This window comes from Mauremys mutica, chromosome 16 (genome assembly GCF_020497125.1).
Source record: "Mauremys mutica isolate MM-2020 ecotype Southern chromosome 16, ASM2049712v1, whole genome shotgun sequence".
Taxonomy (NCBI): Eukaryota; Metazoa; Chordata; order Testudines; family Geoemydidae; genus Mauremys; species Mauremys mutica.
The window spans coordinates 32,769,191-32,782,304 of NC_059087.1; the positions used below are offsets into that span (position 1 = coordinate 32,769,191).

A 13,114-nucleotide genomic window follows, 5' to 3' on the forward strand; every position below is an offset into this window, starting at 1 on the left:
CAAAAGTGTCTCTCTCCCACCAACAGACGTTGGTCTAACAAAAGATATTCCCTCATCCCCTTTGGCTCTCCAGTATCCTGGGAACAACACGTCTGCACCACCACTGCATTCAATCAACTTTCTGTTTGTTTTGTTTGCCATCTGCTTTCAGAGCCTTTAGGGCAGAGGTTCTCAAACTGGGGGTTGGGACCCCTCAGGAGGTTGTGAGGTTATTACACGGGGGGTTGCGAGCTGTCAGCCTCCACCCCAAACCCTGCTTTGCATCCAGCATTTATAATGGTGTTAAATATATAAAGAAGTGTTTTTAATGTATAAGGGGGGTCGCACTCAGACGCTTGCTATTTGAAAGGGGTCACCAGTACAAAGGTTTGAGAACTACTGCTTTAGGGGACATTGGGGTCTGAGTGCCAGGCTATTCTCCACAAACCCAAGGGCCAGAAACTTACTTAGGTGTGATTCTCACCTAATCACTTGACTTTGGAGGCTGGGACTTGCCGAAAAGACATGTCATGAGCTCGGGGATAAAGTCCTGACAACTGGGGACACTGCCCCAGGACACACTGCAGGGCTTGGGAGATAGCTGCAGTGCTTTTTCTTAGGGCAGATTCTCCCACTTGACAAGCTACCAAGAAGGCTCTCCCTGTTGGACTTTACAAAGCAGATAAGCAACTGCGATTGGAGAAAGGGCAAGTGACACCGCTTTCTGTGATAAAATGAGCTCACAGTTCACCCTCTCTCCTGCAGAAGTGAGATAAAGCTGCTCTGGGACAGAACCCAGGGGATTTAAGCCCTAGCAGCCCTTCATAGAGAGATCATAAATGGAGCTATTAAGGGGGGAGGGATGTTGCAAAGCCTTTGATCTGTGCACCCCTGCACCACAGGCCAGTCTCCTTCTCTTGAACTGGGGTCACATTCCAACTCCTCCTTCCAAACAGCAGAGCCTGCTGGCTGGGGGGAAAGAAGGTACTTTAAAGAGATTTTACACATCAGTACAACTTGCCCTTTATTTCCCATTCACTGAGAATCCTGGGAAACCCCTGGCACCTCCTGAGCCGCTTCCTCTTCAAAGCTCTTTACCAGCACTAGTTAAGGAGAGGCAGTGAGCCCTAATATGAGAACTAGGGGTCACCAAATGAAATGAATGGGCAGCAGGTTTAAAACAAATAAAAGGAAGTTCTTCACGCAGCGCACAGTCAACCTGTGGAACTCCTTGCCTGAGGAGGTTGTGAAGGCTAGGACTATAACAGCGTTTAAAAGAGAACTGGATAAATTCATGGTGGTTAAGTCCATTAATGGCTATTAGCCAGGATGGGTAAGGAATGGTGTCCCTAGCCTCTGTTTGTCAGAGGGTGGAGATGGATGGCAGGAGAGAGATCACTTGATAATTGCCTGTTAGGTTCACTCCCTCTGGGGCACCTGGCATTGGCCACTGTCGGTAGACAGGATATTGGGCTGGATGGACCTTTGGTCTGACCCAGTATGGCTGTTCTTATGTTCTTAGTGCACCAGACTGGGACTTAGGGGACCTGGGTTCTAGTCCTGTCTCTACTGCATGACCTTGAGCAAGTCATTTAACATCTCTGCACCTCAGTGTTTCCATCCGTAAATTGGGAATAATGACACTGACCTCCTTTGAGAGCTACTGATGAAAAGAGCACTAGTTCTTATGCCCACCCCTGTTATAGGAGTCAGGATGCTCCTGAGTTCTAGTCCTGGCTCTGCAACTGACACCCCATCTGACCTCACCTCTCTGTGCCTCAGTTTCCCCATCTGTGACCTGGGGGATAGTGATACTTTCCTACCAGGCAGAGGCACTTTCAGATTAAGTTCAATCACTTTCGTGCTGAGTAGCTGTAATGAGTTACACATGAGCGTATCGTCCTCATGATTGTGATTAATAACCAACCCTTCCCAAGTCATATAAACCACAGTCCAGCCCCTACCCAGAGAGAATCCTGTGTCACACCTGGCTCCATTGTGCTGGGTGCTGTGCACACACACTTCATCAAAGACAGACATTGCCCCAAAACTGGGGAGATGTGTCACTCCCAGGTTTGGGCCTGTGTTTCCCTGAACTCAGGCATGAGACTAGAGCGTGAGCAGGAATGTAAATACTCACCACAGCAGGCTGAGGAGCCCAGGGCAGGATCAGGCAGGAGGCAGCAATAGGCAGAGAGGGAACTGGCCCTTACCATTACTTTTAAATCTGGGAGTGCAGGCACTCAGAGCTGGAGAGCAAGGTTGTAACCAGCCCAGCCCAAGGGCAACGTTCCAGCACCTGGCCAGACAAATGCAGAGAGCTCCCGTGGCAGGAATCCTCTGTGCGGTACAAACTCGCTCGTAGCTGGAGGTACAGTCCTAACTATGGTGATAACAGGTAAACCGCCACCTGTGTCCCCTCACCGCCTGGGGTGGGTCTGAGGTACTGTGCCTCATTTTCCCAATAAATCAATAAGCTCCACTAGAGGCTCTCTGGTGGCCAAAAATACCCCTCCTTGGGGTCTAGGTTTATGAACAAAGTAAATCTCAAAGTCCAACAAAAGTTCTTGCCCCCACTACAGCTACCCTTTAACCTGTGCCCAGGCCTTCTTGGCTGGTGTCTTTTTCTGCTCTCCCTGGCCCTCTAGCCTCTGGCTCTGCTTTCCAGATCCAAAGATCCCCTGCAGGAGTGCCCTGTTCACCACAGCTCTAGTGCAATTTCTGCCATAGCTTCCTCACTAAATGTCTGTCCCCCTACGTCTTCCAGCTCTTACTCCTGAGGACATTCTGCACCAAAAAATTAAAAATTCTGCACACACTATTTTAAAATTCTGCAAATTTTATTTGCCAAATAAATGTGGAGGCTCCAGCATGGCATTGGGGAGCACAGGCCACTGGCTGCACGGGGTGGGAGATCACTGTGCAGCTTGTCCCCGGGACATGGACTCAGCAGTGAGGCTGCACCCAACCCTGATGCAGTGCAAGGACTGGGCCTGCTCCAGAAACACCCCAGGGCCCTGCCCCTCCGTGCCAGGTGCACCAGGTGTGGGCAGGCAGACTCAGCAAGGCCAGGCTCCAAGTGTAGAGGACACGGTGATGGCATTAAGCTTCCGACAGTCCACACAGAACCGATTGACCCGTCCTTTTTGGGGACCAGCACCACAAGAGAGGCCCAAGGGCTGGAAGATGGCGGGATCACCCCCAAAGCCAGCATGTCACTGACCTCTCTTTCCAGGTCCTGAGCAGTTTTCCCAGTGACTCAGAAGAGGGAGCATCTGATAGGAGAATGCAATTCTGTATCCACCTGGTGGACAGTCAGATTAGTGAGTCCAGGCTGGTTGGAAAACAGCTGTCAGTACAAATGCAACACCCCTCTAATCTCAGCTTGCTGGGCAAGTGTTAGCTGATCAGAGAGGGGAATTGTTTCCAGGGAGGAGCCAGCTCCTGTCTCAGGGAATAGATCTACTAAAGGGTCATCTCCCTGCTCCTTCCAATGCCTACACACAGCCACCACCACATTCCCCCTGTCATAATATGGCTTCATCATGTTAACGTGGTACACCCTGTGGCGGTGTGCCTGGTTAGACAGTTCCACCACATAGTTTACCTCATTTAATTGCTTGACAACCTTGAAAGGGCCTTCACAGGTGTCTTGTAGTTTGTGTTTTCTCACGGGGATAAGAACCATCACCTGGGCCCCGGTGGCGTAAGTGCGGGCCCGTGTCGTGCGGTCATAGCAGACCTTCTGCTTCCTCTGGGCTCTGACCAGATTCTCCTTGGCCAAGCCCATGAGCTCAGCAAGTCTTTCTTGGAAGGTAAAGATATACTCCACCACTGATTCTCCATTGGGAGTGGCCTTCCCCTCCCATTTGTCTCTCATCAGGTCCAGGGGCCCCCTTATCTTCCATATAACAGTTCAAAAGGCGAAAACCCAGTAGACTCCTGGGGCACTTCCCTGTACACGAACAGCAGGGAAGGTAAATACTTGTCCCAATCCTGCGGGTGCTGGTTCATAAAGGTATTCAGCATCATCCACCAGCCCATTGGACTGGGGGTGATATGCTGAGGCCCAGATGTGCTGAACCCCACATTTCTCCCACAAACACCAGAGCAGGGCTGACATGAAGTTGGATCCCTGGTCTGTCAAGACTTCCTTAGGGAACCCCACTCAGGTGAAAATGGTCACTGTGTCTGCTTCGATAGAAGACAAGGCCTCAGGGTAACGGGTAGTGAAATCTACCACCACTAGAATGTATTTCTTCCACGACCAGGTCGTCTTGCTGAGAGGCCCCACTATGTCCACAGCCGCCTTCTGAAAAGTCTCTTTATGATGGGCAAAGGTCTCAAAGCTACAGTTGGACAGTATTAAAGACTCCAGGCCAGTAAAAGTTCTGTAGCAGCTTCTGCCTGGTGCGCCGGGTTCCCTGGTGTCCTGAGAGGGGGATGTCATGGGCCAGGTACAGTAGCTTGATGTGATACTTCTGGGGGATCACCAGCTTCCTCTGGATCCCCCACAACTCCACTTCCCCTGGGGGAGCCCATTCTCGGTACAGGAATCCCTTCTCCCACAGGAACCTCTCCTGGCAGCCTTTCCCCATGGTCTGTGGCCAGCCAGGTCCCTTAGCTTCTGCAAGGAGGGATCTTTCTGCAACTTGGCCTGGAACTCGGCAGCTGGGGACAGGGCCGTCCTTAGGATTTCTGGTGCCCTAGGCGAGATTATTAAACTGGTGCCCCTGTGCCTGATCTGCTCTTAGCAACACAAATATAAGCATACAGTATTGGAAAACTTGCCACATTCACGGTATTAAAACCAGTTTAACTTAATTAAGCACACTGTAATGCTGATGCACTAGCACTAAAGAAGTAGCACTATAGAAAGAATTCTGATTTGACAGAATGATGCAAATAATATAATTTTTTTAATTTGTCAAAATTTTATTGGAAATTTATATGAAGAGGTATTGAAACAAAGATTTGTTTTTAATTAAAAGCAATCTTTCTGGCTTTTTTGGCTGCAAAATCAGTTTAACAAGCTGGGTTTCCAAACAGTGGGAAAATATAACCCTAGTTTTACTGCTAGGTAAAGCACAAAGTGACCAAAATGAAGTCAGCACAGAATCATCTCATCTAGATTAAGGTAGCACAGAAATGTTACAGAAGTCCTATTGTACCTTATTTTTGTTTGGAAAGACATTAGCAATAGCAGCACATTCACATGATAAAATACATGATAAATCACTGCCTCTAAAGTTCCATCAAAAACTGACATTTTCACAGCTCTAGCATGATCTGCTGTACAGATTCTTCACAAGGAAGTGTCCCTGGCCTTTTTAACTCATATTAACTATGTATTTACTTTATGAAAGTTAGAGAAAACATTGTGAAAACGTAAAACATTGGCTGCCCAACTTCTGGGCTAGCAAAAGCTATACTGACTCACAGGAAAAAAAAAATGCAGGAGAATCTTAGTACAACATATGGTCAGTCTATACCAGGGGTCGGCAACCTTTCAGAAGTGGTGTGCCAAGTTCACTGTAATTTAAGGTTTCTCGTGCCAGTAATACATTTTAACGTTTGTAGAAGATATCTCTCTATGTCTATATTATATAAATAAACTATTGTTATTATCTGAGGTCCTGGCCACCGGTCCTGCTCAGGCCACTGCCAGCTGAGTAAATGAAACCCCAGACCGGCAGCGGGCTGAGCGGGACTGGTGGCTGGAACCCTAGACAAGGATCCCAGGCCCTGCTCAGCCCGCTGCTGGTCTGGGGTTCTGACCACCAACTCCTGCTAGCCATGATCCCGGCCGCCAACCCCCCTCAGCCCGCTACCAGCCTGGGGTTCTGCTCACCCAGGCTGGCAGGAGGCAGAGTGGGGCCGGCGGCTGGGCTCCTGACTGGCAAGGGGCCGGCAGCCGGAACCCTGGAGTAGCAATAGGCTGAGTGCTGCCGGCACCCCAGACTGGCAGCAGACTGAGCCACTCAACCCCCCACCGGCCCTGCTCAGCCCGCCACCAGCCCACTCAGCCCACTGCCGGCTGAGTGAATGGAACCCCAGGCTGACAGCAGGTTGAGTGGTTCAGCCGGCCTGCTCAGCCCGCTGACAGCCTGGGGTTCCTTGGGGGTCCCCAGGCCAGCAGCAGGTTCTGAGTGGGGCTGGTGGCCGGTATCCCAGCTGGCAATAGGGCAGCAGCCGGAACCCCAGAGCAGTGATGGGCTGAGCTGCTCAGCCTGCCGCTGCCTACCATCAAAAATCAGCTCACCTGCCACCTTTGGCGCGTGTGCCGTAGGTTGCCGACCCCTGCTTTATACACTAGTAAGGAGATGAGCATATTACAGTTGTTGGAGGGCTCTTATCTGGAGTAACAGGCTATAGGAAAGTCAGTCAACATTTTTTGTTTCTCTGATGAAAACTGGCCCACTCCCTGCCTCAAACCAAACCTGTCACTAATAATTGTCAACAACTTAATTTTCTGTTTTTGGCTAAGATATTGATTTTTTTTTTTTTTAAATATTGAAATTGCATTCAGGATTGTTAGCAAGAATTTTTGGCAAACAAAGTTGTTAAATGACAATCTAAATGGCAACACAGTACTGCTTTCATGCTTGGCTCACCCCCCAGCCTGCTGGTCCAACAGCTGCAGTAGACCCCAAAATCCACCTCTTAGGGTGCAGAGTGGCAACAGCAGCAGCAAACCCTCAGGTCCAATCACATGCCAATGGGCACCACCACCAGCCTTATGGACCATGGTGAAGTTAGCACAGCATCTGATCTCAGGGACAGGTCACCCATGGAGCCACAGCAGCTCATCCTGCCCTGTGTAGCTCCCCCCGGATTAGGTGGATCGCTGGCAGCTGCCAGCCCGGGGGAGAGACGTGCTCCCCAGCTAGGGTGCCCAGATCCAGATGTCCTGATTTTATAGGGCCAGTCCCGATATTTGGGGCTTTGTCTTATATAGACACTAATTACCCCCACCTAGAGTGTCCAGACAGCAAGTGTGAAAAATCAGGACGGGATGGGGGTAATTAGTGTCTATATAAAACAAAGCCCCAAAATTGGGACTGGCCCTATAAAATAGGGATATCTGCTCACCCTATCCCAACCCCCTGTCCTGATTTTTCACACATCTGGCTAACCCCAGCCCAGCCCTGTGAGACATTCCAATCCTGGCCGAGGAAGTGAGTTACTTTCACTTTCATTCCTCAGCAGGCAGGCAGCCTCCTCCCCCCACCTACCCCCCAGCACCTCACCCAACCCAGCCCTGACGGAGGGGAGGGAGGAGAGAGAGAGGGATGCTCCTGGGGAGGAGGGAGAAAGGAGGGGGTGCTCCATGGGGCGGGGGGGGAGAGAAGAATGGATGTTATGGGGGACAACAAAGGATACTGGTTCCAGAGCCGCAGAGCCTGCCTCACCTCACCTCAGCGGGGGCGGGGGGGGAGAAAGAGTCACACTCACAGGTGAGCTCCTTCCCCAACCCCTACCCCCTCCCCTTCCCAGAGACCCCAGCAGCCAGTCCCCTCCCTCAGACTGTGCTGCATTCGGCTCTCTCTAGGACCCAGCAGCCTGCTCTTACATGCTCCACTGCTTCCCATCTGTCAGGCTCCCAGCAGAGCGGTGCCCCCAGACCTAGTGGTGCCCTAGGCGGCTGCCTATTCTGCCTATGCCTAAGGACGGCCCTGGCTGGGGAAGGGATGGGGGCCTGCTCCTTCTCGCTGGCTGGGTCTGAAGCTGCAGCCCCTCTGAGCCTTGTCCCTGGGCACTCCCTCCCCATTAGGGTAGGGTCCTGTGCCTCCAGTGAGGTACCCTCCCCGATGTCAGGGCGTTGTGCCCCTCACCAGCTCTGGCTATGGGTCACGACCAGGGCATTCTGGGGATTGCTTGGCCAATCCTCTAGGTCACCTCCCATCAACACCTCAGTGAGCAAATGGTGGTGCACCCCCACATCCTTGGGGCCCTCCTTGGCCCCCCATTTCAGATGTACACTTGCCATGGGCACCTTGAATGGGGTCCCACTCAAGCCCATCAGGGTCAGGTAGGTATCGGGCACCAACCGATCTGGGGCCACCACCTTGGGCCGGGCCAGTGTCACCTCAGTGCTCGTGTCCCAGTATCCACTGACCTTCCTCCCATCCACCTCCAGGGGAACAGGGCACTCGCTCCGCAGGAACAGCCCCACGCCCACCCTGTAAACGGAGAACTTTGAGTCTGGAGCATCCAGCCCTCCCAGTGGAGCTGATCTGGGAAATTCCTCCCTCCTGAGCAGTTGGTTAGGTGCCTGCCCCTCCTGCCTGGGAAGCCTGCCCCTTCTCCAGCTGGGTCCCTACCCAGTTAACCTTGTGAGGGTTTGATTTGCTCAGTCTGTCTTTGAGCTTGGGGCACTGGGTCCATATGTGGCCTCTCTGCCCAAAGTAATAACAATTCACGCTCCATTGGTCCCCTCGAGCCGGGTAGTCGGTCCTGGTGCCAGTTGTTCCCCTGGAGAGGGGGTTCTCCACATTCCCCCCTTGGGGGGTCCCAGGGTGACTCACTGTCTGCACCATGGTGGGCTTATTCCTTTGGGACTACTCCGTTCCACCCCCTGACAAACTCGTTGGCCAGCTGCCCTGCACTCTGCAGGTCCTCTAGCTTTTTATCCACCAACCATATCCTCAGGTCGGATGGGCAATGTTCATACAGGTGCTCCAGTACAACCAGTTTAACCATGTTCTCCTTTGTCTTGGCCCCATCTGCCAACTTGTAAACATATCCCTCCATTCGGAGGATCAGTTCCAGATATGTGTCCGCTGACTCCAGAACTTTTTCCTGTACGCCTTGGGAGTCATCCCAAACTTGCATAACAGGGCCTTTTTGAACAGTTCATAGTCCCCTGCCTCCACCCCTTCCATTTGGCTGTACATCCCTGTGGCTTTGTGGTCCCGTAAGGGGTGAGGAACCAGAGCCTGTCTGCAGGGTCAACTCTGTGCAGCCCACAGGCCTTCTCAAAGGCCATCAGGCATTCATCTATGTCCTCCCCTTCCTTAAACTGGGACAGGATGCGCTTATCAAAGTTCCATGTAGTCCTGGGTCCCCCCTCACTCACTGCAGCAGGGGGCTCTCTGCTCCTCAACTTTGCCAACTCCAGTTCATGCTGCCACTGTTTCTCCCGATCCTCCAGCTCTTTCAGTTTTATCTACCTCTCCCATTCCAGCTGCCTCAGCTCCAGCAACAGGGATCTTGGCCGTGAGGATCCCCTGCTGGCTGCGGGGGTCACGGTGTTCACCTGGCTGCTTCTAGCCACTCCCCTAGCCATAAGTAGGAGAGGCCTCGGAGTGCTCTCGGCAGCAGTCTGACCACTCCCAGCCAGGACAGACACCCGGATCTGCCGGGCTGCTTCCCTCAGTGATCCTCCAGCTGAGCAATCAGCTGTGCTTTGGTGGCCTTCCCTCTGCAAAGCCCTCTCTCCTTACACAGCTCTACAAGGTCCCTCTTAAGGAGATGGTTATACATCTCTCCGCTGTTCCCAAGTTGTTGTGGACTCACAGGCCTGTGTGCTCTCAGCTCCCCTTGGTTTCCAGGAAGAACCTCTAGTGTGCCAGCCCTTCTCCAGGTCACCACCTCACTCCCAGGGTCAAGCTGCAGACTCCTCCACCCCTGAAACCACTCACTGCAGTCCCCAGGGGGACCTGTTACTGCAACAGTCTTTCTCACTGGTCACACACTCCCAGGGTTAAGTGTAGCTCCTCTGCCTCTTGAAACTGCTCCTTTCTGAGCCTTCAGCACGCCTGGTTCTTGTTAATCTCCCATCATTTTCTGCTCCTCAGTCACTTACTGCAGGAAGTGCCATCCATAGGGTGCAGTACATCCCACCGCTAACACCAGTTGTCACAGAATGTGGGGGAGTCAGGGCCCTGCACCCCACACTTCCTGCAATTCACCGTGACTCTCAGCCAGCCAGTAAAACAGAAGGTTTATTAGACCACAGGAACACGGTCTAAAACAGAGCTTGTAGGTACAGAAAACAGGACCCCTCAGTCAGATCCCTCTTGCGGGGTGGAGAGCCCAGACTCAGGTTCTGGGCCTCCTCCTGTGTCCCCCAGCCAGCTCCAACCTGAAACCCCTTCCTGCTGCCTCACCCAGCCACACCCCTGCCCCCTCCTCCAGCCTTTGTCCATTTTCCCAGACAGAAGGTGTCACCTGGCCCCAACCCCTTCATGGGCTCAGGTTACGAAGGGCAACAACCATCGCTTACGTGCTGGCCGTCAAGTATCAACCCTCAGTGAAGTCACACCCTTATTTCCCATCACCATCTAGTATTGGTGCAGTACCCCAGGGAAACGGAGGCACGCCCCATATTAGCAGAAGACAGTAAACTAGTAAAACTCCCATGCAACATTACCAGGTTAATACTCCATACTCCATCACAGTTTCCCTGTCAGAAAGTCATTTTTCTGCAGAGAAGCAAAGAAATCTGCGGGGGACATAAATTCTGTGCATGCGCAGTGGTGCAGAATTCCCCCAGGAGTTCTTATAGGGGAATCACCTGGTTCCTGCTCAGGTGTGTCTACGTGGTAACTAAGGTTGGCTGGTCCCAGGTCTCTAGCTCTTAAAGGGGCATGTCACCCTGTTCCAGGCCCTTTGCTGCTCCCTGCATGTATCAGACTCAGAGCTCCTGGCTTCCATGACAGGAAAGTGTGGCCACCTGTTGGTTCCTGCTAGCCCTGCGGAGCTAACTCAGCTAAGGGAGAGGGAGCTGGAGTCTATTCCATCCTGTGCAACATCAGCAGAACTGTCCAGCAGTCAGTGACCTCTGCACACCTCCCTGGAAGCCCAGAGGCTGCCCCAGTGTTGCTGGCATCACTGACTGCAGAATGATAATGGGAAGAAACAATTTTCCTTGTAGGTCTCGGTTTGGATGCAGCCCAGGTAGTGGTGCTGGAGATTGGAACTCATCAGCATCTGATGGCAGGCAGGTGGCTTGTGCGCAATGAGTTGGTGGGTCTCAGCCCAGTTTGCAGCAGGCAGATAGCCACATAAAACAAATTGCCACCCCAGCTGGTGCTATTCACTCCAGTAGTGGCAGCTCAGTTGAGAAGCCATGGACTGAATGGATCACATGGACTGATCCCAGGAGTTCAGTCCCTCTGGTTGAGGGGCCAGGAACAACTCGGGAGCTGATTTTTCCTGCTGCTCCCATACCTCACCGGCGCTGTGCTCCAGCTCCCAGTGCTGCCATGCCGGCATCATTCACCAGCAGGAACTCCCTGGGGCAAGCTGTTCAGATGGGTAATAACAGAATGGGCCTGGCCACGAGCATAACCTCCCCGTTCTGTTGCAGCTCGATGTTTCGACCTGCAGAAATCCGAGGCCATGATCCGCAAGGTAAGAGAGCCTCCCAGCCCCCTCCCTGGGGTTTCTACATCCCAAATGGGGGTGCGGGGGAGAGAACAAAAGCAGTCCCCGATCCCTATGCCCCTGCACTCCCCACTGCTCTGCACACCCATGCTGATTCCAACAGGATCCAAGCCCATGATCCCATGTGTGTAGCCATTCATAAACCTGTCCAGGCCCCCTAGCCACACGGCAGGCACTCCCAGCCTCTGGTTCCAGAGTCCAGCTCACACCAGAAGCCCTGGAAGTATTGTATTTTATACAAGATATACATTCCTTCCCCCTCTTCCTCACTTCCTGCTGCCCCACCCCCTCGCCCCAGTACACCCCTGCTTGTCCTGTTCTCACAGAGTGTGACCACCTGCTATTCCAGCCCTGAGTCCCCAGCACAGTGCAGAGGGTGCATTTCAACCCAGCCTGCTGCTCCAGCCGTACTCTCCACAGACACCCAGCTCTACTGATGCCCCACAGGCCTCACGTCCCCACCCCCATTCCAATCCTGAGTCCCTTTTGGTTAGAAGCTGTCAGTTACATGCAGGATCTTTCCTGATGCTGCAGCTGTGTAATCCATACCTCGCTCCCCGCCTTGCTGAGTTTTGTTCCACAGTGTCAGTGTTCATCGGAGGAGGGTGGAAGATGTACACAGATTCCTGTATTTCCTGTCCCTGTCCCTGCTTGAAAGTGACCCAGACTTAGGGTGATCAGACAGCAAATGTTAAAAACTGGGATGGGGGTGGGGAGTAATAGGAGCCTATATAAGAAAAAGACCCAAAAATTGGGACTGTCCCTATAAAATCGGGAATCTGGTCACCCTACCCAGACTGTTTCCCTCCACTCTCAACAGCTCCCCTCTGGTTTGTTTTAACAGTACGTTGAGGTTCGGAAGCACATGGATGCTGACAACATCATCAACTGGTGCCCCCCGGAGGTGAGTTCCCATTTGCCCTCTCTCTTCTGTCCTCGGGGCTGGATTTCTGCACCTGTTCTGAGTGCAGCCTGCGAACGGCTGTGCTTAGTGGAGGGTGTCTGAGGCCTGTCTCTCTTCTGTGCAGGTGATTCAGAAGTACATGTCTGGGGGGATGTGTGGATATGACCGGGATGGCTGCCCCATCTGGTATGAGATCATTGGGCCCCTCGATGCCAAAGGCATCCTGTTATCAGCCTCCAAACAAGATCTGCTCAAAAACAAGTACCGTGACTGCGAAATGCTGCTTCAGGAGTGTGACAAGCAGACCCAGAAGGTGAGACCTCGCTGCCTCCATGAGTCATTGTCATCTGGGCCTGAGGAGCCCAGGGCAGGAAAGGAGCCTGTAGCAGCGGCTAGGGACTTTCTGTCTTGAGGTCTAGGGTCCTAAGCCAGAGCAGGGCACAGGAGAAACCAGCATTCAGACTTGGCTAGGATCCTAGTAATTGAAATGCATTACAGGCTCTCTGCACCAAGACCACTTTGCCCACCGCTGAAATGCAGCTACTTCTGGGATGGAAGAGAGCAGCTCTTTAACATCACATAGCAACACTGCAGAATATCTCAGATTAGGTAGTGAAGAAGAAAACCGTGTCCAGTTGAAACACTGGGTGGAATTCAGGGAGGCAGAATGTACATTACCTGCCTGTGTTGGAATATGCTCAGGACTTTGGGTGTTAATAGCCCAGCACTGTTGGAACAGCTTAGGAATTTCAGATGGCTGCCTGAAGGATAGGATCTCCTGCAGTGTCCCGTCACCACGCTGGAGCATTGAGACCCGCGCTGGGACAGGAGAGCATCCCC

General features: G+C 52.6%; 1 protein-coding gene across 7 annotated transcripts in view; it reads left to right on the forward strand.

Moving 5' to 3' along the window:
• The window catches only part of SEC14L2 (SEC14 like lipid binding 2), a 61,399-nt gene that overhangs the window by 26,532 nt on the left and 21,753 nt on the right, over positions 1-13,114 (forward strand). For 5 of the 7 annotated variants that reach the window (XM_044989701.1, XM_044989703.1, XM_044989700.1 and 2 more), the window contains 3 exons: positions 11,294-11,337; positions 12,215-12,274; positions 12,399-12,587. In XM_044989701.1, coding sequence (XP_044845636.1) covers positions 11,326-11,337; positions 12,215-12,274; positions 12,399-12,587 — 261 coding nt within the window. In that variant the 5' untranslated portion in view covers positions 11,294-11,325. Of the gene's footprint in view, positions 1-10,858; positions 10,925-11,293; positions 11,338-12,214; positions 12,275-12,398; positions 12,588-13,114 lie in introns of all 7 variants that reach the window. The other 2 variants (XM_044989704.1, XM_044989698.1) reach the window with 1 other exon arrangement.